Genomic DNA, 27,154 nt, shown 5'->3' on the forward strand with positions numbered 1-27,154 from the left:
GCACTTGTTTGAGATAGAACGAAACTCCTCATTGAGTAATGCGTAAAATGTTCCCGCACTCCTCATGCCATCAAATCAGACATGTTACAGTCACTGAGAGAACATACTAACAGTTGTAAAGTGCAAAGTTCACCTAACAGGTATCCTGGCACGGTGTAAACCTTGCCAGATCAGCAATAAAGACATTTCCCTCCCTAGTATGATATATCTTTCATGTCATCTCCAGATACATATCTAGCTGTTTACAGAAAATCCAGGATTTTAGATCACTCCTAAAGTGCTAAGACTTTTACTGGCTCTGAGGGGGCCTGGCAGCTTATCCCACAGCTGAGCTGGCCTCACATCAAATGGCCCGGCCTCCATACTTCCCTTTCTGAAATTTGGAACACATAGTAGGTTGGCAGAGGAAGAACGCAGGTTCCTAATTGTCTTGAAGTGCCTAAGGAAGTGCCCCTGAACACTGCTCTTTGCCTATAACATATTTTCCTGTGTAGGATGAGGGACCAGATCCAGCCTGTTAAAATATGGCCCATATCATTTAGGGTGAACACCACTAGATATGATAAGGAGGCAGAATTACTATACATTTCCACAGATGAACAAAGACGTATTGAAAGAGCTGATCACATGAAACTAGATGCGCTGCAGCAAGCTATACTAAGTGAATTAGTCTGCATGCACCAGAAGACTAATGGGTGCGGAGACAGAATGTTAGCACAAGGCATTTTCAGTGTCCCCAGTTCTTTTCCAACTTTAGCGACTACACTGCCAACCCAATGCCCCTGGACTGCACAGAAAGGCCTGCATTCAAAGTCATCAGGTCAGTTTATATCCATGATTAGCGGAATCCCAAAATCACATATTTTCTGTAGAACCATATCCTAATGAATGGCACTGGCACCAATAAAGGCACTACAGGGACGTGCGAGAGTGCATGGGACGACGACATTGCACAATAAACTTGGGTGGAAAGGATAGTAGGTCCTGATCAGTTATGAAATTAATATCAGTTTTTTTTATGTTTCAGAGGGCATGGCACCATTAATGAAGGGAGAAATATCAACTGCAATATCACAATAGATAATGCGGACATGCAGGGGGCCCCTCCAGTCTCATGGATCTCTATTGGCAAATGCGGAGTTCTGGTACACATCCAACTACTTCCAAACTGGGGAGGCCTCTGTTCTCTGGTTACCCGGTAAACACCCACTCCAATCATCCCAGGGGTGAACATCGCCAAACTGCAGGAGCACCCCATGAGCTACCTATTCCCTCTACTTCATCATCACCTCTAGAGAAGGTCTGCAAAGTACTATGGGACCATCTCTTGGAGTTCCATGAGTTCATACTGTTCAATGATGCTCAACTGTTCTTTGGAAATGTGTTGTCACTCATCCAGGCAAAGGCAACAGCCCGCTGGCTCCAAATAAAATGGGAACTAATTAAGAAGATCAATGCCACACAGAAAAGGGTTTAATGCAATTAACAAACAGTTGCAAACGAGAATAATGATAATGTAGCACAGATATATGCTAGACCTTATGGCAGCCATGGAGCGTGCACTTGTACAAACAATGAGGACAATGGAACTTTGACCGAGGCAATACAAACTCTGCATGATCTACAATGGACAATGTTGAGCAAGGAAGGTGCCAAAGCTGAATGGTTCAAGGGTTGGTTTGATTGGCTACCATCCTGGATGTCAGGATTGTTTAAGGCCTTGTTGCCCATAATTGTGGTCTTGCTTTTGATATGCTGTGTTTTTCAATTAGCTATAGCTTGCTGTAAGAGAATGAGTGCAAAGGTGAGGGGGGTGTTCACAGTCAGGCCACCTACAAAGTATTAGATGCTCAGGGCAATACATATTGTGTAAAACCGAGTGCAGATCACGAATTAGAGAAAGTAGTTGAAATATCAACTAGATGGGAGAATGTTAAGGAAGGTATAAAAGGCAAGGAAATCTCACTACCACAGACATCAGTAGAGAGTCTTGTACAGCGATACATGATTAAAGAGCCGTACAAGCCTAAAACTCACACGGACACAAAATAGGTGAGCTTTCTCCGGAAAGCAGAAAAAGCTAAGCAAGTTACAGTTAAATGGGAAAACATGTTTAACAAGCCTTGAAGAGTTTACGATCACAGTATGTCTTCCATCTCAGTTGTTATGCGAGTCACTGACTTAGGAAATATGTGGTCAGAGGTAACTTTGATCAAGAGTATACAGGGTCACATAAGAAAACATGAGAACTGCAGAACAAACACACACTCAAAGAGGTTAAACATTAATGTTTCATCAAAGCTCTGTTAGGATTACGATAACGGGAGTAGAAAGGAGAAGACATGAGTTCACGGATGCAGGTAGTGTGGCGTTTTTGTGAAAATATATTATTAACTCATTATGTGACTTGTTATTACTTTTAAGATAATATGTATGACATCAGCATTTTTCATGACTATATAAACTGCTGCCTGCATGAGGCACATTGACACAGTCTTCAGTTCTACGGGACTGACTGTCTCCAGACCGTATTTTAAGTAAACCTATTGTCTATTGCCAATGATCTGTGTCGTTGATTTCTTTCCTTGTTAACAAGGGAGAACTTTTTTGTAATGGTTTGCAAGCCGTAGGAAAAAGTAAGTGCATCACAGCCAGAAGACAAAATGGTTGACTGAATGTTTCAGAACTAACATTTGATGCTTGCCCAGAAGGCCAAGCGACAATATCACTTGAGAAATCGACACCAAACAAAGTTTATCGTCATCTAAATCATTGTCAAAAAGTTCTTTAGTATCAATAGCAAGTGAAAATGAAGAAGGTGATTGTGCAATGTTGATGTTTACCTCAGAAAATGCGCACATGCTGGAATGGCCGTATGTGAAGAAAAATACCATTTAAAGAAAAGTCGACATGAAAAAGCTCCAAAGTCATTCAAACATTGCCTGAAGATTACACAGAAAATAAATGGTTGTTCAGTACCTTTCATTATCGACAGTGGTGCATCGATAAATATTATACCTGAGTAGAAATATAGTGAACTATCTCCATTGCCACGACTGATGCCGTTGAAAATTAAAGTGGACAGATGTGGTGCATCAACATCATTGAAAAGTAAAGGTTCGTTTGACTTCACCTAGAAAAAGCTTGGGAATGTGGTTGGACAGATCTCGGCCAATAGAAGCCCAAGTTAATAAACTTATTGGCTCCTGCTTTTCTTTGTTGAAAACCCCGAGGAACATTCTAGATCTGCTACCTATTTTGTGTGGAAGAGTGGTAATCCAGGCATTGATTTCTTCTCATCTGGATTACGGTAATTCTGTATAACTTCTCTCTCCTTAAGCAGTCCAAAGAAGGGCACAAGTGCTGCAGAATGCTGCTGCCAGGATCATTTATAAAATACCTAAAGGGTCCTCAGTCAAGAAAGCCTTTACTTCCTTACATTGGCTTCCCGTGGAACACAATTAAATTTAAAGTAGGGGAAGGGCCCTTGTATGATTCAAGCCCCACTGACATCTTACAGTCAGAGTAGGAATTTAAGATCTTCCAAGGCAGGTCTTCTATCAGTTCCTCGCATTCGGAAAGCCAGATGGGGAGGGAGATCTTTTTTTATCTTTCTTCCAAATTGTGGCATACATTGCCAATCACTCTGACAACTGAGGAGGTTAAGGCAAGAGTCAGGAAACGTCTTAAAACCTTATGGTAGCTATCCTCTTTTTAAGATAATATAAGATAAGATTTGTATTGATGATGAAACACAAGAAAACAAAAGTACAAGCACTCTTTCACATGCTTCAATGTACGGTGTCAAGTGCCTGTATACTCAGTTTCAGCACAACTACAAAATGAATGCTCATCACAAAATAGTAAGTCAGTTCCCTTTGTTGTTTCATGGATTAGGAAAACTTAAGACTTGAAAGAACAATTGTACATTAATGAGGATGTCCAACCTGTTGCTCAAAGCCATAGATGAATTGCATTTCATTTACAAGAAGATGTTGAAAAGGAACTTAAAAAATGACTCAAACATGATATCATTGAGCGTTCTAATGGTCCAACGCCATGGGTTTCTCCCATGGAGGTAGTACCCAAAAAGGGCAGTGAAGAGCTGTACGCATCTGCGTAGTTATGCATCAACCGAACAAGGCAATTATAAGAGAACGACATCCAGATCTGCACGCTGCTAGTTGGAACTTGAGGAGAATTGCAGGTACATTACAATCTTTTCTACCCATATTGGTCTGCTTCGCTACAGAAGAGTACGTTTTGCTGTGTCACCAGCTGCAGAGATTTTTTCGAGATGTCATTAAATGTAACATACAGCCTGTAATGAATGCCTTCAACTATAGAGATGACAGTTTTTGGAGCTATATAGAAGGAGCACGATAAAGCTCTCATGCAAGTGTGTTTACTTGTTCATGCAGGTTGAACGCTGAATGCTGAGAAATGTGAATTCAATAACACAAAGCTAAAATTCTTTGGCCATAACTTTTCTAATGGGGGCATGACACCAGATTTAACTAAAGTATGTGTTGCCAACTGCCAGTCCCACACAAGATGTTTCCATGTTAGGCTCAGACCTTAGCATGGCCAGTGACTGTACCAAATATATATATGAGACTTTGCCACTGTGAGTGCTCCGTTGAGAGAGTTAATGAAAAATAAAGTTTCATTTCACTGGTCACATGAATGTGAGCAATGCTTTGAGAGAATCAAAGAAGCTATTGAAAACACTACTGAAATGGCATATTTCAATCTAAATCTCCAAACAGAAGTTGTTGTGGATGCTAGCCCGGTCGGGCTAGGCACAGCCCTTGCACAGCACAGCAGACACCCAAATGCTCGAAGACATATTGTGGCATATGCAAGCAAAAGTTTGTCCAAGACTGAACGTGCTTATTCACAACCTGAAAAAGAGAGTTTAGCAGTGGTGTGAGCTTGTAAACATTTCCACATGTTCCTGTACGGAAACCTTTTATGCTTGTCACAGATTATCAAGCATGGCTGACCCTCATTGGCAATCCAAAGGCCAAGATGCCTCCTCACATTGTATGCTGGTGTCTACGATTACAAGAGTACAGCTACACAATTGTGCAGCGTCCAGAGAAAGATCAAAACCCTTCTGACTATTTCTCCAGAGTGCTTATACGCTTCTAAGGTATCCCTTCTAAGACAGCTGAAACCTGCATAAATTTCATTGTGAAATCAAACATGCATGCTGCCATTTTCTTAGAACAAATTGTTACTGCCATAAGTCAAGATAGTGATGTTAAAACTGAAAGACATTATTACAGGTCAGTCATAGAACCAACATACTCGACCTTTTATAAGTGACAGTGAATACCAGAAGTTTAAAAATGTCAAAGACGAGCTGCCTGTGACACAAGAAGGCATTATCCTAAGGGGTTCGAGAACTGTCATTTCGGAAAATCTGCAACAACAGATAATTTAAGTGGCCCATGAAGGACACCATGGAATCTCTGCCACTAAACAAACTATCTGAAATAGAATTTAGTTTCCTCATCTCGATGAAGGAGTTGAAAGAGAATTAAAGGTCTGTCATCTATGCAACTGCCTGTCATTGCAAATCACTTAACACTCCTTAACCATGTCAGAGTTGCCAAAGCATCCCTGGGAAACAAGTGCTGTTGAATTTGTCTGTCCACTTGACAATGGACATCACCTGGTGGTGATTGTTGAAGAATACTCCTGTTTTCCATTAATAGACATTTGCTCATCTATCACTCAAGAAAGAGTAATTGAGAGATTAGACGGCATTTTTGAGACATGGGTTGTTCCTGCGATTTTAAAATCTGACAATGGCCCGCCTTTCAATACTCGAGAATTCAGAGACTTTCTCAATTTGCTTAATATAAAGCAATAGAAGAGCACACCTATTTGGCCACAGGCTAATGGCCTTGTTGAACGTTTCATGAATACATTAAAGAAAGCTATTCAGTGTGCTGAATTGGAAAAGCTCGACTTCAAGACTGTCTTTACTTCTACCCTTTAAGCTTACCAAAAATGAAGGCCTATGCAGACAAGAGACGACATGCAAAAGACTTTACAAGAGGAGATTGAGTGCTCATTTGTCAGCCGAGAAAACGTAATTCTGATGCTCCATTTAATGATGAGCCATTCCAGGTTGTAACCAGCAAAGGACATATGGTGACTGCCCAATATCCTGGGAAATCCATTACGTGAGATTCCTCACATTTCAGACATGTGGCTCATCACTCATCTGGTACTGATGTCAATGTAGAGACTAGTTCAGAAAGGACAACTGGAAAACCCCTGACCGCTGTTGCTCCTGCATAGCCAACGCAGATCATGGACACTCCTGTTGCCGATTCCCAGTTTCTGAACACACAATCAGGACAAGTAATCAGAATGCCAAAAGGGCTCATCGCAGAGCTATGATTGAGTTTATGTTTGTAAAAAAGTGTAATTTTTTATTTAACAGAGTGAGAGATGTAGTGTCACGTGAATATGAATGACCACTTTTGACTCCTGAAGGACTTCGTGGAGCACTGACATAAGTTTTAGGACGTGGTGATGTAAATGCAGGTTTAGAATGTTGAGTTTGCTGTTGCACACAGACGAATACAGATGTGCAATACATAGCTCCATGTGTGGTGTGTTCATTGGTGGGTACACTGGTGGGAAGACGCTACAACTGCATGAGGTTGAAACATAAAAGCAACAGGGACTGATGCATCGTGCCTTTTGTGCCTTAAAGTCATATTCTAAATGCAATGAATAGTGTGGAGGCTAGCCGCGACTGGTGGCACGGAAGTATAAAATGTGAGGAACAATTGAGGTGTGCAGTGATTAGAAGTATGCAACTCGCTAGTAATTTCCACAACCCAAACGAGTATTAAGAACTTTGCATACATTAGTTTTCGCCTGTTAGCTCTTAGCTTTTCCATAACAGCGAAGCTAAAGAAACGTCCGGTATTATTTTCTGAGAACAGCGGAAACCCTAAATATAGAAGTGATGGTATGCAATAAAGAGGAGAGATGAGAAGTGTCAGAAAGGGTTCATTGGGGTGTGCGGTGTTATTGGGAGGTGTGAAGGTGTGCAAAGAATAATAGTTTTGACACCTAGTGTCTGCCATGTCCACACCTACCCTTCAGGATCTTCCTGAATGTATCGTGATGCAGATCCCTCAAACTTCTGGCCATTGCCTCTACCTCATGGGGAATCCGAGCGCCCAGGAAACTGCTTCGGTCTCCCAGCAAATGAGGGGCGGTGGAGGACTGTTTCCCAGGGACTGCCATGCCCTCGTGCGTTCATCGAACACTTGACACAAGGAAGGTACTCAAGTACCCTAATAATCGCATAGACTGCAGCGCTTGACGGAGGCAGCCATATTAAGACCAGGTTTACAGTCCCTCTATTTAGGAATCATCTGTATGACAAAATCAATAGAGAGTCGCAGTATCCACCATTTTAAGACCAGGCGAAGATTGTGGGTCATGTGATACAACCAAAGTCATCTGATTATATAAAAAAAAAAAAAAAAAAACTAGAATGCTAAAAAGAGAAATAGAATGTGCCTGCAACGAGCACAAGGCTCTAAGAAAACAGCTTTTGTCTACACTCTTTTCACCCAGGCTTCTAAATTTTAAGGTGAAACGTGTTACTACTTGAGCTATCACTTGAAGAAAGTAGCGGAGAAACCTTCAATTGAAATTGTTTAATTTCGTCGGACGCTCAATTCTTATTCTATGCAAATCATATGCAAATTGATGGACAAGGTATGCCCGTTGTCCAATGACGCAGGATGACAAAGACTTCTTTTAGGAATGACAGCGCGGATGGTAGTGGCTCTTAATGCGCCGGAACTGGCGGAGCCGGAAAGAGGGTTGCTCGCGCACGCGGACTAGCGCGGGCCCCGTCTTCCGCCATTTTTCTCTGTTTACATCCGTGGCCGGCTTCGCCACTCTTGCGCCGCAGGAGCCCGCACTCAGCTGTGGCTGTAGGCGGTCCAGTGTGGATACAGGCCAGGCTACGAGATGTCGGAGGCGTTGTATGAGAAGTTTTTGGCACCAGAAGAGCCCTTCCCGCTGTTGTCCCAGCGCCGAGGCAGCGCCAGCGAGGAGGGTGCCGGCGGGACACTGTTATTTGACGTTAGTGACTTCGGCTGCCAGCTCTCGTCCTGCCACCGCACCCACCCTCTGCAGCGTGGATTCCACGGCAGCAGGTGAGACGCACGGCTCTGGTTCGCATTGCTTTGTGCCCTTGCTAACGCGTCCTTTTATGTTAATTTATTACACATTAGGACTCGTTTTATGATAATGAATCTTGTGACCCAGTGGAGAGACACCGTAGGACGAGATAACTGATCAAGATGTCAAGCAATATATCAATAATGTCATCAATATTTACCACCACAATGCACTTTACTTTGGTTAAAGACATTAATCAAATTGTTGAAGCAACCATGGCCTTTCAGCCATGAATAACCACACCTGTTAATAGAATTTTATGTATTTTATTCCCTATTGGTTACAATCTACGAGCAAAAGAGTTAATCTTAATACCAAGAAGCATAATAGCATAGTCACGATATGGCAACTGTGATAAGATTTCATTAATGCAAGAATCACAAACATCAGAACATAACACGGCGTAAACATAGATCAGAATACAGCAAATGTCATACACGTATCAAATCAGCATAGTGTAATGTCAGTCATTTGTCTATTTGCGTCAGTCTAAGTGAACTCCTGTCCTAACCACTGATTAGCATCAGCATGTTGGGCTTCAGGCAAAACAATTTAGAACACCAATTTGGAAAACATCTAGCTATGGTCTCTATCAAAATGAGCACTTGGTACCTAGAAAGGAAAAGGAAACAGACAAATTACAGATTGCATTGTCATAATTACCCTCCAAGGATTAGGTCAGCACACAGGATCAGTCTTCGTCTTCAGGACATCAGTTAAAACGCCATCATTCTAAACTCAACTAAAGGACATAGGAGCACTTCCCTCGTAAGGAGGAGAAGCGTAAAGAGGGCAGTCTATGGGTGAAGATGGTTTTAATAAGTCTCAAAGTCACCAAATAGAGTGACAGAGTTTCTGGATAAAATCAATAGCATTCCCTACCTAGTTTTCTCGACTCTTCTGTGACATGGGTTTTTTATCCCTTTTTCGTAATCCATTCCCCCAAAATTCTATTGGTCATTTACTATACCCCACTATCTTTAACCTATCAAATTAAACATTAGGTAATTCCAATTGTCACCCCACGATTATTCATGACACTTTAATTGGTCTTCACAATTGACGTCTTCGGAGGTGGCACGTCCGGGGTTACCTCATACTTTGGCACGTCTTCTCGGGTCAGCAGTTCCATTGTCCATTGGTTTAAACTTCCTTGTACATTACATTCATCTACATTTGTTTCAATTTTGTATACAAAACTTAAACTAAGGCACCAAATATGCGGTTGAGAACAGAATCACAAAGATACATTCATCTTCCAAGTTGAAGAAAAAGAATATTTGCAGGGTCATGGCTCTTTGCGAGTCAGCACGCTAGAAAACAGAAAAATGCATTTAATATGAGAGCTAAGCAGCTAAAAACCCACAGCTCACGCTAACTTAAGGCCTATAAGATTTTCAATATAAATACAATATTGTAAATGTTAATATAAACTTGATTAACCATAGCATTAATAATTTTTACTCATCATTATTAGTTTGCGTATACATTGGTGGCCACACACCGTAGTCATAATTCAAGTGCACGGTTAAGCAAAACTGCTATTATTATTGTTTCTATGTAGCATCGTTATGCACTAATATATAAATGTTTCATGTTAATATAGTTTATATAAGCTACGCTCTCTCACCCTTATAATTCTTCCGGGGTAGACTTAACTGCCCACAGGAGATCGCACTGTACATCTGCTACCACAGGGTTGGGTATCGTTCGCATATTTTAACACACTCATCTGTGTCTCAGCTGCTTCCTATACCTACATCCACTCTCTAAGACTCCTATGTTTGCGCTACTGCCCGTACTTCTGGCTAGCAAAATAGCCATGTGCCCTTTTTTAAATTTATTTTTTATTGCTTATGTAATCTTCAAGGAGAGACATTCTTAACGCACTTCTTTATTTATTCGTGAACTTCAGGGTTCGCACAAGGCACCGCTATGGCATCCATAATCTATCGCAGTAGTCCTGCAGGACGTGTGCCTGTATGACTAACTCGATTATGGTTAATTATTTTCTATATAAATCATTTCGACCTCTTGCTAATCATTGATTTCCAGTTGTTAACGATGATTGGCGAAGTTTACTTATCACGTAAAACGCACACTTGGTTGCTTTCCAATCTAGTAGCTCCTTGTGTGCTTATGTCATTTGTAATGACATAATGGGATTCCACGTTCCCTGCGCACCAGAGTTCGAGGACAGACGGTTGTGGAGCTCAGTGTGGTGGGAGCGTGGTATCCTGTTTTCCGTAGGGTGTACTTCAATAAAGGAACTGTACACTTACAGTACTGTGTGTCGGAGTGCAACTACTTCACGTTGGCAAAGAGCTACAGGAACGAGCTGCTGTAGATATAGTTTTACACTAATTATTAAAGGTTATATGTTAAAAGTTCTGCTAATAAATTGTTAGGCCTTAGTTAGCATGAGTCGAGGCCTAGCTGCCTGGCTCTCATATGAAATGTGATTTTCTAACGTGCAGTGTGCTGACTTGCTGAAGGACATGAACTCGTGTTTTTCCAAAGCTAGAAGCTGAATGTAACTGTATTAGATCCGTTCTCATGAAATTCGACTTGCTTGTAGAAACATTTTAGCCGAATGCAACAGTGTAGGTTTATACCTGGTACAAGGTCGCCTGAACTGGTACAGACAATAGGGCCACTGACTAAAGATGTGCAAAGAACCACAAGAGGATGAAATCATACCGGACATTCTACCCCTGAAGACGTCAATCATACGGACCAGTAAACTACATGAGAACAGTTATGGGGTGACAAAAATTGATGAGATAATGGAAATTCTATTGGATGGAGATAGTGGGGTGCAACCCATTAACCAATGAACTTTTAGGGGAATGGACATCGAAAAAGGGATAAAACCCCTTGACACACGGAAATGAGTTAGTTAGCAGATGCTGATGCGATTTGCTATGATCCAGACACTTGTCACTCTGCATAGAGACTTTGCTGTTTGGTTCTTGGAGTCAACTTTGCCCTTATATTGCCTGTTTATACTTTACCTCCTTATGAGGGAAGTACCCTTTTGCCCTTCCTGCCTGAGCGGAGTCCTGACCGATGGTGAATCAACTGATGTCCTGAGGACAAAGACAGAATCTGAGTGCTGACCCAATACAGAGGGTAACTGTATGGCAATGATGTTGTGATTGTCTGTTTGCTTTTCCTTTCTGGGTACCAACTGCTACATTGCAGAGACCATATTTAGAGGTTTTTCCAAATTGATGTTACTAAACTGTTTTGCATGAAGTCCAACATGCCAATGCTAATTTGAGGTTAGTTAAGGGGTTCAGTAACGGACGCAAATAGACAAATGACTGAATCTATACTTTGTTGAACAATGCGCTAACGTTACTTTGCTGAGGTTGATCTATGTTGACGCTGTGTTATGTTCTAATATTCGTGATTCTTGCTTTGATGAAGTCTTATCAGAGTTGCCATATTGTGACTATGCTACTGTGCTTCTTGGTCTTGAGATTAATAAACTTGCTAGTAGAATTGTAATCAATAGGGAATAAATATCACAAAACGTACTAAACTGGTGTGATTATTCATGACTGAAAGGTCATGGTGGTGTCCCGAGTCTTATTAAATGACTTTGACTAAAGTGAATTGCCTTGTTATAATAAGTATTGATGACATTATTGACCTATTGATTGACATGTTGATTAGCTATCTCGTCCTAAGGTGTCTTCAATCAGGGTCGAAAGATTCATTGGCCTAAAACGAGTCCCCGAGTGTATAAATTAGTCATAAAGGGACGCGTTCGCACTATACCTACATCCACTCTCTAAGACTCCTATGTTTGTGCTACTGCGCATACTTCTGGCTAGCAAAATAGCCATGTGCCCATTTTTTTTTAATTTTTTTTTTTTATTTTTTTTATTGTTTTGTAATCTTTAAGGAGAGACATTCTTAACGCACTTTTCTTTCTTTATTTGTGAACTTCAGGGTTCGCACAAGCCACCGCTATTGCATCCATAATCCATCGCAGTAGTCCTGCAGGACGTGTGCCTGTATGACTAACTCAATTATGGTTAATTATTTTCTATATAAATCATTTCGACCTCTTGCTAATCATTAATTTCCAGTTGTTAACGATGATTGGCGAAGATTTCTTATCACGTAAAACGCACTCTTGGTTGCTTTCCATTCTAGTAGCCCCTTGTGTGCTTATGTCATTTGTAATGACATAATGGGATTCCACGTTCCCTGCGCACCAGAGTTCAAGGAGAGACGGTTGTGGAGCTCAGTGTGGTGGGAGCGTGGTATCCTGTTTTCCGTAGGGTGTACTTCAATAAAGGAATTGTACACTTACAGCCCTGTGTGTCGGAGTGCAACTACTTCGCGTTGGCAAAGAGCTACAGGAACGAGCTGGTGTTCATGTTTTTTTTTTCTATCCAGTCAGATTTTTTTCCTTCCGGGACGTAAGAGTTTCAAACTTGAGGAGCACAAAGAGTTCATGATCCTTTTGGCACAACGAGGATTACAGCGGTGAGGTAGAAGGTGTATTGCACCGTTTTCGTTAATTAATTTTGGGAGCGCATGTGCATCGTGCAATAAACAACGTCTACATCGAGCGTTGCTATGTAACGCAGACACGTTTCACGAGCTAAAGTTATGTGTTGTGCTGCATTGAGTGTTACTATGGCAATGGAGACACGTTTCACGCGATAGTGCTACGTGGCAGACATTTTTTTTAAAATTCTTGAATAGTAAGTTACCAGGACATCGGTGAAGCCTCCACTTACGGGAAACAAGGTTACCAACTCTCATTGATTAAAAGCCTCAAGTAGGGTAAACAGTAAAAAAAAAAAAAATACAAGGCTGTTTGCATTATCATAACTTAATGTATCTGATTAAAGTTTTGCAACATGGCTCAACAGAATTTTACTATCAATCCACCAGAAGCCTTTTGGTCTACTGGGAATGAGCCAAATTTAAAATGGCTGGAATGGAAAGATTATTTTTTAAATTACGTTCATGCAATTGATGAGGAGAATAAAATTACTTTTGAGAAGAATAAAAAAGGATTCTGCTGCATTCTTTAGGTCCCATTGGTTTGAAAACCTACAACAAAAATGCCAAGGAGTCCAGTCAGTGGAGATTTGTCTGTATTTAATGCAGCATTACAGGAGCTTGATAAGTATTTTGTACCTAAGGTGTGCATGGGTAAAGTCAGATACAATTGTTTTCAGCTGAAACAATGCAAGGAGGAATCCGTAGACTATTATGTGGCTGATTTGAAGAGGCTGGCTATTGATTGCAAGTTTGGTGCAATTCAGGAATGATTGATAAGGGACCAATTGGTCATGCATTCATACAGTTCAACCATACAATGAAGGTTGTGGGTTAACGGAGATTCACCTCTTGAGGAGGTTCTAGCAATGGTGCAAAAGGCAAAAATGCCTGGAAGGTGTGTATTGGAACTTAAGCAATCAGACAGAGGAAGTGAAACAGTTTATAAGGTGACAAATCAGAAACAAATGAAGGAGCAAAGATAAAATCCCAAGAATAGGAATGATTCTAATGAGAAAAGATGTTATAGGTGCGACAGCAAGAAACATGTAGCTTACGCAAAAATGTGCCCGGCGTTGAAACAAAAATGTAGCAATTGTGGACTCATTGGGCATTTCGCAAAGGTGTGCAGGAAAAAGAATAAAACCGTCAAGTACGTGCGTGATAGTAAAAATCAGAGTGGAAGCGATGAAGAGGAAAACAATATATACTCAGAGGATACTGGAAACGTTCTAGGGAAATTTGTGCTAAACATAAATGATACAAGTTCAAAAGACAAACCAGTTTGTTATATGGACATAGGTGGTGTACCTATATTGATATGCAGATTCTGGGTCACCCTTCACTATAATTAATGAAGAAGTATGGAGGAAGAATTTCGTAGAGAAAATCGGCATCCAGTTGTTGGAACTGGATATCTCCCTGGAAAGTTATACCTGAGAAAAAATTGACTTTTTGGGTTTCAGATGGTTACTATTTTCATTTAAAAACAGGAGTATAAGAGGCAAGCTGTATGTAGCAAAGGATGAACAGTCAGTGCTTGGATGGAAAGCCCAAGGAAATTTACATACGGTTTTGGACCCCAATAGTGAATAAAACATTTTGGTAGTAATTGATGGTAATGCACTGTACAAGTAGACAAGGGATGAGTTCCCAAGAGTGTTCAGCAAACAATTGGGAAGCTTGAATGAATTTGTACATGATATCATGTTAGAGTGATGCTGTTCCAAAAATACACAAATTGAGGACGGTTTCAATACTGATAAGAGACGAAGTATCAATGGAACTAGATAAACTGGTACAAATGGGTGCTATCGAACCCATAGAAAGCTCAGAGTGTATTTCACCCATGATTGTGACAAGATGCAGCAATGGGAAAATTTGTCTATGTATAGACTTACGCCATTTAAATAACATTGTTGTGGATCGCTTTCCCTTACCCAAGATCACAGAAATGGTCTCAAGTCTTCAGGGGGTGAAGTGGTTCTCAACAATTGACGTATCTGCAGCATATCATCAAATCTCACTCTCCTTTAAGTCAAGGAAACTCCCAGCTTTCGTCACACCTTTTGGGTGTTTTCAATTTAGAAGAATGCCGTTTGGCCTAGCATCGGCTGCGTTCCAGCGTTTGATGCATACACTTTTTGGGAAAGAGAAGTGCTACGTATGGTAAAGTATGGAATGTGAAACGCATAGCCTTGCATTGGAATGATCATGCAAATGAAGGTTTGGTTGGTGTAACGGAGGAGACTGGGGAAGGGAGGAAAATTTCAGATTGGTTGGAAGAGAGAAATGAAGTGGTGGAGAGCTGTGAGAGGTGTGAGTCTTCAAGCAGTAATGGTGAGGCAAGGAGTGAGAGGTGTGAGTCTTCAAGTAGTAATGGTGCGGTGTGTGGGAATAGACAGGAATCTATTGAGGAGGTTGTAAGCGACAGCAAACAGAAGGTGGTACCGCCTTTTTGTTTAAAATATTTTGTTGTGAGTTGCACATCAGAACCTTAAGTCCCAGTTTAGTAATTGGTACAGACCAGTTTAGTAACTGGTACAGTGTTGTATTTCATCAGTATTTAATGTGCTTATTGTGTTATTATTTCATATTTTAATTCTGTTTGTTGTTGTTTATCCTTGTTATTTGTCTTATGTTTGAGGCTTTGTTAATTAAAAAGGGGGAAGATGTGTTGTGTGCTTGTGTCATTTGTAATGACATAATGGGATTCAACGTTCAGTGCACACCAGAGTTCGGGGAGAGACGGTTGTGGAGCTCGGTGTGGTATCTTGTTTTCCGTAGGGTGTACTTCAATAAAGGAATTGTACACTTACAGTCCTGTGTGTCGGACTGCAACTACTTCACCCCTTTTTTGGCAAGAGATTGAAGATACGTTCTGATCTTAATGGTGCTCTTCCCGTTGACCCCATATGTCCACCTGTGTTATCATTCATATAATGTTAATGTGGAAAGACTACACGTTGAAGAAATACATTGTTTATTAAGTAACGTTTCCTCATTCATATATATTAATTTTACTGTTTAGAGCTTTACAGTTGGAACATACAGAGAAATCCATTCTTTCCACAAGGCTTTTGAGTAATAATCAATTGGTTTGTCGTGGAATGTTTTAACACTCTTTCCAATAGCAATCATCCCATTCTTAAGAGAGAACCTTCGGTAGTAAGGTGATGTGTATATCATAGGAGGAACAGTGGTCAAATAGAAGAGCAGCAGCTCAGCCCAAGTAGCTTCTAAGCTGCTGCGAGGGCAGTCCTTTCGAGCAGGCTGAAAGTAGTTTGTTTTCTTTGAGGCTAAGTCTGAATCTGGCGGTGTCTTCTTGGTCAAGGTATTGATTGGCAAATTGTTTTTTTTTTCTCTTACAATGTACACCAGAAGCTTTTCATGTCATTGAGGGGATGCAAAACCACACAATACTGACATGCCTAAAAAAAAAAAATGTAAGGTAGTTTGGGGTTTTAACATTTTCTTTGAAGAAGCCAAGTTAGAAGATATAATTTTAAGAGACGAACATTTGACAGATGTGGAGTGAATACTGAAAGTTGTATCTTACAATTCTGCACCCTCTCACAAAAGGATTAACAGATGACACTACTTTGCTAACCTCTGGATTCTACCAAAGGCTTGAAATGGTTAATCTTCTAGATGAGTTCAAATGAAGAGCCCACGAAGAGCAGGCAGGAGTCACTGGACACATTCCTGTCCAGTCAGATAATCCAGATTAGAATGCCCAATAACCAACGGTGGAAACCATGGGAATAGAACCATACGCAGATCCCGAAGCCCTGCACCTTCTCAGATGTTTTGTACTTGCGTCACAATTTCCCCAGCACACTAATCCACACTAATGATTTCTCAATCCTTTTTCAACAAAATGTTAGAGAATGATCATTCCAACTTGGAGCAAGAGTAGTTCTTGCATCTCTTCCTTTCAATAGGAAAAAATTTAGAAAATCCTGTGATGCGCTGACGCGTGTTGAGGTAGCTCCAGACCTTCTCACGCAAATGTGTGTGATCAAGTTTAGAATGGTGCAGTTTGTATATCTATCTTGAAAAAGTTATTGGATTTTGCCACAAAACCATTTGCTGCCGTAAAGTTGTGTTATTTCATGTCTAACAAAAAATGCCACCATTTTCTTTGATAGAAAATAAGTGCCATTGTCAGAAATAAGTATCTTTTTGAGTTGCTTCAATAGCAAATATTTTATCCAAAAATCCAGTAATCATTTCAGTAGTGACACAAACTCATATGAAACAAACAATTAAGAATCTCATGTTCTGTGGTAGCATCTGAAAAGATCTAGAAAAATCTTTGGCTAACTTGAATCGGGACTGATCAGGTGGATTGACACCAGTTTTCGGTTTGTTGAGCTTCCAGTGCTCATTGGATACCAGACACTCCGAACACTTATTCAAATTGCTCAAGGCAACTGCCCATACCTGGCCATCAATAATAATGTCTAAGTAATTTCTTAGTGCCAGAATCCCAGGATGTCCTTCATGTGTAACACCAGTTAATCTCTTTCGTACTTGAAGGTGGCACTAACAGACCCTGTCTAGTCACCAAACCATTTTCTAAGGACAATTCTTTAGAAACATGTTCTTAAGGCAATAGACACTTCAAATTTTTCACTGGGAGTCAGCCTTTAAAAATTAACTTTTTCACATCACAAAACCCAATGTCCTTGTCATAAGCATGCATCCATTCTTCTTCACTAATGCATCCCACAGTGTATACAGATGCATCTGTGATCAACACAACGCAGTCCTGTTCGTGATTTATCTCACAGTCCAATTCATCTTTAATTGGCATGCAATTCTTTCCTGCAGAGATATATTTATTTGCAAAATTATATTCCTGTAATTTTGATAACGGCTGTACCAGCATGGCAGAAGCCAGTCCTGTTCATTTGCATTCATGAGCTAAATTAAAGATTTTTAATCTGTCAGTAAATCAAAACCATTGCCCTAAAGGTGAGATTTACATTTTTCCACAGGGGCTAAAGCCTCCCTTTTAATAGTGCTGTAGTGGGATTCAGATTTATTCAAAGTGCGTGATACGGAGTCCATGGTACGCTCTTTCCCATACTGTGACTGAGTGAGCACAGTCCCAAGGCCATAGAACCAGCGTCTACAATCACCATACACCTATCCGTACTGCAGAAAGGTTGCAGTGCGGTAGCCAACCTGATCATATTCTTAATTGCTTAAAAACCTTTATCTTAATCCTCTTTCTAAACTAATTTCTCTTTTTTTTTTCTTGTTAAGCATCTCAAATGTTCAACATAGATGGCATAACCCTCGACAAACCGTGTGTAATACTAAAGCCTAAAAAGGGCCTCAATTTAGTCTTTAGATCTTTCTTTGGTTTTAAGCCCTCCACTGTAATGGTATATCCTAAATACTCACGTTCTTTTACCAAAATGCACATTTCCCCTCGGATACAGTCATACCTCTAACATTCAAAATCAGGAGAACAGTCTCCAATGTGGCATTGTGTTCAGATATATTTTTCCATAAATCTATGTATCATCCTGGAACACTTGTTCACCCCCAATGCCTTTAAATAACAAGTTCATTAAATTCTGAAACACACTTTTCCAAATGGTAATCTCAAAAATGTAAAGGCGTCAAACGGTGTAACAAATGTGGTCAGGTCTTGTGATCATGCAGGCAAAGAAACCTGATGGTATGCTGACTTAAGATTGATGATGGAAAAAGTTGTTGAGTCACCTCTTGCGATTAATATCTCTTGAATTTTAAGCAAAGCCCACCAAGATGTTCTGTTCAGGGAATGTGCGTCAGCACACAGACGCAATTTGACACTTTTTATTTGCCAAAACTATAGTTGAAACCTATTCTGATGAGTTATGCTCTATGATGCCATCACTACATAATTCATCCAGAAGAGTTTTCACTTTATCCCTTACACTAAGGGGAACTAATCTTGCTTAATGTTTGGTGGGTACAGCATTAGGTTTTTTACATTATATTGTGTACATCCTGCTTTTGTCTCGCACACCTAGATATTTATGAGTGTTATTATTAATTTTTCCTAGAGACTTATCTGTGACGACTTCAATTTATGCAATAGGCATGTCACCTAAAACTGTAGGGAGCATCACTCCCCAAATCTCGCCACCCGCTATATCGCGTCATTTTCAGCAACATATATTTTGGTTACAATTTTCCGTCCAAGAAGACTCAACCAATCGTCAAAGTAATCTAACATTTCGATAGCCTGACCTACAAATGTTTTCGGGTGAACATCTGGATTTTTCAGTTTCCTTATAAATTGTTTACTTTAAAATGTGATATCGGATATAATAGTGCTCCTCAATCAGCCAATACTTCCAAGTTCGTATCGCAGATCTGTGCAGTTTCCAGAGGTTCCCTGAATGCAAAAACTGTGTTCTCTTCAATGGTTAGTTCTAAATTGCTAATCATGTTATCCTGTGACTCATCAACAGCATTAGCTCTAAACGATATAGAGTTTGGTTTCATGGAAGACCTACACACACTTTGAAAGTGTCCCTGTTTTTTTGCATTTGTTAAATTTCCTTTTAACAGCAGAACAGTTTGAATTGTTCCCTAGATGCAGTTTAGCCCCACACCTGTAGCACGTCAGTTCTTTTAAAAATTCCTGTGCTACTTCCTCCTTTTGGTTTGAATGGTACCATCCTTTATTTGAAACTTCGCACATAGCTTCATTGCTGAGTTCCTTGCCAGTGATAGCATTGAAAATTGCTCTAACCTTTTAGCATTGTCAGGTACTTCATTTAATGTGGGGTTCCTGCAGGCAAGTGAACGTTCTTGTATCTTTTTGGTGAAACAGTTCAACAAAAACTGATCACATAAGTAGTGTCAGTGTTTTCCCAAGCTCACGCTTAGAAAGCTGATCTATGTAGATTTGATATATATTCCTTAAAGGTCTGTTCAGAAAGTTGCTTAGTGATGTAAATGACATGCCATGGTTTCTGAGCAAAAATGCACAAAAGTGTGTGTGTGTGTATATGTATGTGTGTGTGTGTGTGTGTGTGTGTATGTGTATATATATATATATATATATATATATATATATATATATATAGTTATAGGTAAGCAACTCAAATCTGAAGTAACGTTTTGACAAACGTGCTCAGTAAATACAGCGTTCCTGCAGTCCACGTTGAATCAGTGGTTTATTATGTGTTCCGATATTAAAGAATGCCCTTAGAGGTGCTCCAATATCAGGAAAAGGTTCAAAATATGCTCTGACATGCTCACAAACAAGGCGTCCCAAAGTGCCTTGCGCGTGCCAACTCCCATGTAGCCATGTGTCCCACAATTCAAAGTACTGATGATGCAGCAACTATGTGATCCAGAATGCCAAGGGCCACCTCCGATCTTATGATGCGCCACATAATTCCTTGCCCTGATGGGAACAATGTGCACCAGAATTACAAGCATATGCGCATCACATAGGCAGAGGGAAGCTTGCATGAAAGCTCGGTAGAAGTGTGATCAGTGTTCCATTAGGCGCGCTGTACAATGACCATTGTGAGGCATCGGCAGGTAAGTGTTGTGACTTTTAAAAGAGCATGCGGTTGCCTTTTGAAGTACAAGCTGAAAGTTAGGAGCATGAATGTACCGTCTGCTCCAGCAGCTGAGATGGATAATAGTGATCCTCCTGTGAGATCCAGCGAAAGTGGCAATGCTGAGTTATACTCTTCAGTGGCCGAAAAAGACAATTTTCTCTTCATCGCTAGTTTACGCTGTGTCTTCGAAAGTCATAACAGGCATATAGAGCTGGAGCATGGCTTGAAATGGTTCAGTATTTTCAAGATTAGATCAAATGAAGAGTCCATGAAGAGCAGGCATGAGCCCTTTGGAACTCTGCTGTCCAGCCAGATAATCAAGTTTGGAATGCCCCGTGGACAACAGTGAAAACATGTGCTAGATCCCCTGCTTCCTGAGTCCCATGCCTCATTGTTAAATAAGGTTCTGTATTGGGTGAGGAAGCATTCTGGGTGGAGTTTAGATCTGTCCAGAGAAATCTTAACTGTAAGGAGGGTCTCATGGATTCGTCCAACCAGCAAAGCTTCATCAGGGGACTGTATTGTTATTAATTTTAGGAACCCAAAATTAGCGAGAAGCAGTGAAGCAAAGCACTATCAACTCTCGATCTGGGGTCTATCAGAGTTCAGCGGCTGGCATACTTTAATGGTAACCCCCACCCCAGTCCCAACATTTTGGTTCCAAAGAGACAGATACAGGGCTGGAAAAATCATATAAAAATTTTACTAGACCTGCAGGTCGAGTAACTTAAATAGTCTACTCGACCTAACTGTAATGTACTTGACCCGTAAACGGGTCTCAAATTGTGTGATCCTGTGATTTCTCAATTCTCACATGATTGCATCTTGAAATATGTGAGATCAGCATTTCTGCAGTACCAAAAATAAATACCTTTTATTTGATTAAGTAGACTAAAGTTTGCTGCATGCATCACAGTAATCTAGCCCACATACCCATGAGGTCTAGCCCACATAACCTAGGACTTCTTTTAGTTTACTAACAATATTGCCATCAGGGCAGGAGTGTTACTCAGTTTGTTTAAACACTCAATTTTAATAATTATATTACTAAACCATGATGTGGCAACATATTGCAATCTACACACAGTAACTTTCCAAGAAATGTCCAAAAACCTCTCCACTAACTTGCAGCTTTGTTAAAAAACTACATAGTTTTATCATTAATTTATGGAAATTGGGTGTCCAAAAACATATCCATTGCACATCAACATATAAAGTATTCTGATTTGTTTGCATCCTATTAAAATATTTTTTAATCACACAGAAATATATAAAAGGGCTTTCACAACTACAGAAATATATTTAGAAATGTTTGCACAGTTGACTTAATCATTTAAATGTTGTGTGTTAGGAAAAACCTGACACCCTTTTTCCTTTTATTTTACATTCTAAGGGGTCACACAGTTCACCTTACAAAGTCCTGGAACTCTGCAGTCAGAAGGAAAATTAATTGTAAGAAAAACTGACTTTTGACCTCTGTCTGTGAACCCAGAGCAAGTGTGACATAAGAACAAGATTTAAAGGCATCTTTTATTGCCCCTCCACTTTTCAACAGAACACCTGTTCAGTGTCAATTTGCCAGAAGGGAGGAGTAAATATTAAAAATAGCTCGACCTGATCAAATAAGGCTTGCCAATGTGAGTGGTCGAGTGGATTTTTCAAGCCCTGAGATAAGCAAGAAGGTGTGTAGCCTTTCTCAGCCCAAGCCTTTTGATTGCCCGTTGCCACTATCTAATAGTTTTGGGATTTTGAAAACACTGGAGCAACTGGACTGATTGTCATCCAATTGAAATGTACCCTGTGGAGAGATAGTGGCTGATTTGGCCTCCACATCTGACTCACAGCCTCCCGAAAAAGTATTTCTCCCATTGTAGCCTCTGGGATTATTTCATTGAATGTGGCAGGGCTCAAGGCTAAATTAGCAAATCCAGATTGGTTACGTTTTGTGGGTCAATACTACTATATATACTATCAAGAGACCTGGCTATTAGACTCTCCTCACGTTATGTTTCACCACCTATTGTGCCCCAGTAGTTAAGTCATCATCAGGAAGGGCCAAAGAGAGTGGGGGGGGTTTGGTTACATTTATGTCTGTACTTTTGAGGGGGTGGTTGTACGTGTTGTTGATGTAACACCACAATATGTGGTTCTTCTCAAATTAACCAAATCATTTGATGTTTTGTTGATTACTTATTACATAACATTTTTGATTCATCAGTTACTTGTGTAGTCAACGGTCTTGAGACCAGGGTGCACAAGTTACAGAACAAAAGTAAGATGGAAGTTATGATCTTCTGGGTAGGAGATTTTAATGCTCACTTGTGTGAACCTGAATTCTTAGATTCTTGCGGGATTACTAATGAGCAGGATTATTCTTTTCAGCACTTTAAACACTCTACCTATGGGAACGCACTCAACAGAATGATTGTCGCCAACTCTGATTTTTTCCATCCCCCAAAGTTAAGGGGGTTCCTACGTACTTAGGTGGAAGTGCTCAGTCTATAATTGATCTTATAGTCTATTCAAAAGACTTAACTCCCTTTGTAAGGAAGTTTAGTGTGATGCCAACTTGTATGAGTGATCATAATCCCCTAATCTTGGAAACCCGGATGAGCCTGGACAAGAGTTCTCGTGCTGAGGTCCGGCAACCAAAGCTGAGGCCAACGGACAGAAAGGCCTGCCTATTAAGTGGGGAAAATATTGACAAATTTAGCTTTCATAGAGACTTGATAAATAAGAAGGAAGAGGTTGTGGCTGTTCTAGAGGAAAAAACCTTTGCGCATAAAGTTACTGGGGCTTTTTCTGCCTTAACAAGCTATATGGCTGACCAGCTAGAGAGAGTGACCGTCAGTATAGATAGGAACCCCCACTGGTTGAACCATGCATGTACCTCTGCCCATAAAGCCCTAAAGAAGGCCATTAGTATGTCCCCTCTTAACCAGACTACTATTAGGTTGACAAGAAAGGTATAAGGAAACCCTTGTTGCAAGGAAGAAAAAACTGAGGGAGAAGGCTTGGGCCTAGCTAATTGAAGCAAGTAACAACAAAGACATGAGGTATTTTTTTTTTTTTTTTTTTTTTTTTTTTTTTTAGGGTGGCCGACTCCACCCCTTTGGCTGGCAGGGATAACGCTGTAATAGACACTGTCATCCCAGCCCGAGTGTGGGTGGAACATTTCTGTAAAACCTTTGAAATGGAGGATCATTCTCTCCAGGAAGTAGGGAATGGCTCCACCAATGGGTTCGCAATGTCTTTAGCTACAGCCTTTAGTAACTCAATCGAAGTAGCTGATGTTTTACATGCCATTTAAGAGTGTCCTTCTGGCAAAGCCTCTGGACTTGACACAATCCCTGCCAATGTATATAAAACCTTACCAGAAATATGGTGGCCTTTACTTACCAATGTTTTGAGATCTGCTGCGACTTATCTTGGGGTCCCGATAGAGGTTGGTTTTAACTGGAAATTTTCAATCAGTGTTCGAGTCTTACAATGTCAGAGCCATAGATGCTGTTTTTAGGTTCTCAAAGGATCTGGGTCACAAACCAGTGAGGGAAATGTTGACTGTTTTCAAAAGTAAGTGCTCTCCTATTGTGTCGTTTAGAGCTGGGGTGTGGGGTTATAGCAATAGCATGAGCCTCCAGATAGTGCAGAACCAGTTTCTGAGGAGGTTGTTAGCGGTGTCTTAATCCAATGTGGCTACATTTTACAATAATGAGGTTGGGTTGAGTATGGCGGAATCCTGAAACTCAATTCTGTAGGTCTGTGACTTCTGATTGTCTGTCATTGGCCCAGTGTATGGCTGTTTCTTGGCTCAAATATGTTAATGCTTTATTTTCCTGTCTTGAGGTCTGGGAATATTTCCATGCTCCTTAATCTTTGCCAGGCACAGCTAAAGAGAGAACTAAGGAGTTATACTGTCATTTTGTATTTTTTAATCGAATGTGACTAGCAAGACATTAGGGGACCCGAAGAGCTTCATGTGGCAACTGCCATACCTTAAGCCGTACCTCACAATCCTTTCTCCTGAGCGGCATAGGTTTTTACTCTCCAGATCCTGTTTGAAGTCTATGCATTTCTTAGTCTCATTCCGCATTCAAGGTACTTGGTTAAAAAAAAAAAAATGGCAATTCTCCTTAAAGCACTTTGCCCTTTAATCTTTTTTGTAATCTTTATAGTGTACCCAGGAGAAGGTTCCTCCGTCCAGTGCTTTTGTCTTCAGGTGTAGTCATTTAGCATACTCATGTCTGCATGATTTGGGAAGTGAAGTGATGATATATGCTGTGTTAAATTTTATCCTCAGTGACATTCAAATTCGTAATTTTTATGAAGCTTTGTAATAGGTTTTATTCTGATTTTGCTACTTATATTTTTAGCTGACCAATCTAAATTTAACTGATTTGACCTTTATGGCTCTCCTAAGTAGAATAAAGTATTTTTGACTGACAGTGGAAACCAGGGTAACAGAACTGTAAGAACCTGGAGTCATAAATCCACATGAGCACTTAAAGCAATATACACAATAACACTTGGACAATAAGCATAACCCCAGCACAACCGTGGGTTATCAAACAATTGTGTTAGGCAGATAACTTTAAACTTTGTTAGTTAGCCATTCCAACACCTCAAAGGTAGAGAGAACTTGACAGATTGCTCCTCCCCCCCCCCCCCCCCCAAAAGCCAATTTCACCACGTTTATGGCTAGTGGGAAACTGCTTGAGATTTGTGGGGAGTGTCCAAGGCGAAAGGTCATTGATAATGTATCTTGCTGGGGGGTGCTACAGGTGTGTACATGAGGAATTTCTTGAAGAATTTAGTGCAGAAAATACAACTGTTTAGAATCATCGCATTATTTTGTGCAAATCTGATTTGTGTCTTAATGTTTATTTAATAGTGATCGTAATATTTCAACACCCTCTTGGATTAACTGACCTTAGAGGGCATGAGGGACGCACTGACCTTCTTTCTTTTTTTTTTTTTTTCCAATAAAGAAAAACAGTTGATTCCTTGTGTTGTTGATTAAACCGACTAATCAGGAGCTACCTGCTACGCACATTTACACTAAACATTGGCAGTTATTTTGCCAAAAATAAATAAATAAATAAGCAAAAATGGTAAGGAGAAAGCATGACTGCTTCATGTTGGAACCAAAGGTGTTTCATGTGGTACTTTGCCAGCCTATATGAAAATAACAACTTGTTTTATCCTGTGCTTGTCACTGCAGTTTTGTAGTACCACTTTGAAGAGACGTTACTGTTAGCAAAATTCAGCTGGACTCATTTTTATCCACTGTTGAGGCGGGGAAAATACCTTTTTCCTAGTTAACTTACATCAGTTACATTTCATTTAGTGAAACCAATGTGAAAATTATGCCTTCTTTTCAGCAGCTGTAGGAAACACATCTTCCAGCAACCCGTAGTCCAATCTACTGTGACCATGAAATGTTTGAATCTGCTTCTCAGCAGGAATGCCTTTGAGTCCATGGCATCTTGCTCTGAATGAGCAACAAAATGAAAAGCACTCAAACTTGCCTTATAGAGAAATAAGCAGCTAGGTTGCAGATCTAGGTTTAAGCCTCCTGTATACTGAAAACCTCTATAGTAAATCTGTATCCAACCAAATTGTATGCTAGAATGTCTGATACTTTGCGACATCAAACATAGTAACTCCATGAGGTTCGTAACTATTTCTGTTTGGGATAAGTTGTTAGCAGGCCTTTGTCGCTTCAAAGACATCACCTTGTTGAAGCTGCAAAGTGGAGACTTTTTGTAGTGCAGGGATTTACAAAGCCTAATCTCAATCAATTGACTTGTACACTAGGAGGTACTCTGGGTTGTTCTGTTTGTGTGATCCCTATCCAATTGCCTTGTTGCTTCATGCACTTGTGGAATGCGATCATGAAACGATCAGGAGGGACGGTGGAACGACATTTGGTGGAAGGGAGAGGAGAGATGTAGATGGAGGAGTGTTCTTTGTTTGGTCCTGCTGTTGTCAAATAAACCTCTGAAACATACTTGTGCCCTTAGCTTAATATTGGCAACGAGCGTTCACGCAACAGCAGGACTTCCACGCATCACTCTCCATCTTCTGTCTGGCATCTGTTTTTAGACGGGTGACCACATTTGGATTCCGCAGATACTCGTCCATGAGGTATTCGTCCTTCAAGTATTTCGTGTCCTTATGAGAATTACTTGGGTATTGCTGCCCTGCAACTTTCCTCAAAGATCGACGATTGCGTGCAGTGCATTGCTTCTCATTAACTTAACACGTTTTCTTTGACGCACAGTGGTCTTCTTACTACAGTCTGCCTGCATAAACAAAAGACTATTGCAGAGTTACTTTTCGTTACCTTGTACATTCTTAATGACCCTTTAAACGTGTGTTCTTTTCTGGTTCTTAAGCTGTGCGTACAATTTACAGTGACACACCTCAGGATTAACGCAGTGCAGCCACCATTATTGTCCGTTAATGTTATTATAATGTTCCCTTTACTTCAACTATGATGCGAACACACTTTAATCATTTCTAAGTGTGATATCACATTATCTCAGTTATGTACTTTCCACAATTGTGTGTACTTTATCATAACTAGTTCAGCGCAATTGTGTTCAACGTACAGTAAGTCAAAGTATATTTTGGCTGTCTACATATTACTACACACATACACCCACCACTAACATGCAGCAATCTATTGCACCTCCGCCTTCTTTTCTGCCTATTTTATCAGCTTCATGATGAGAATGTTAGCAATGGAAGGAAGATTTTGAATCTTACCTTGAGGCTGTTGAAGGAGCTTCTTTCACCCACAAAAAAATGCT

At 40.3% G+C, this 27,154-nt stretch overlaps 2 protein-coding genes across 3 annotated transcripts in view; one reads left to right on the plus strand and one right to left on the minus strand.

Moving 5' to 3' along the window:
• Positions 1–7,452, minus strand: part of COMMD5 (COMM domain containing 5) — a 175,924-nt gene extending 168,472 nt beyond the window's left edge. Inside the window, exon 1 of one of the 2 annotated variants that reach the window (XM_069212384.1) lies at positions 7,128–7,452. In XM_069212384.1, coding sequence (XP_069068485.1) covers positions 7,128–7,278 — 151 coding nt within the window. In that variant the 5' untranslated portion in view covers positions 7,279–7,452. The remainder of the gene's footprint in view (positions 1–7,127) is intronic. The other variant, XM_069212382.1, reaches the window with a different exon arrangement.
• A 438-nt stretch (positions 7,453–7,890) lies between these two features.
• FAM199X (family with sequence similarity 199, X-linked) overlaps positions 7,891–27,154 on the plus strand; it is a 67,084-nt gene continuing 47,820 nt past the window's right edge. Inside the window, exon 1 of the mRNA XM_069212377.1 lies at positions 7,891–8,204. Coding sequence (XP_069068478.1) covers positions 8,017–8,204 — 188 coding nt within the window. The 5' untranslated portion in view covers positions 7,891–8,016. The remainder of the gene's footprint in view (positions 8,205–27,154) is intronic.

Source organism: Pleurodeles waltl, chromosome 2_1 (genome assembly GCF_031143425.1).
Source record: "Pleurodeles waltl isolate 20211129_DDA chromosome 2_1, aPleWal1.hap1.20221129, whole genome shotgun sequence".
NCBI lineage: Eukaryota > Metazoa > Chordata > Amphibia > Caudata > Salamandridae > Pleurodeles > Pleurodeles waltl.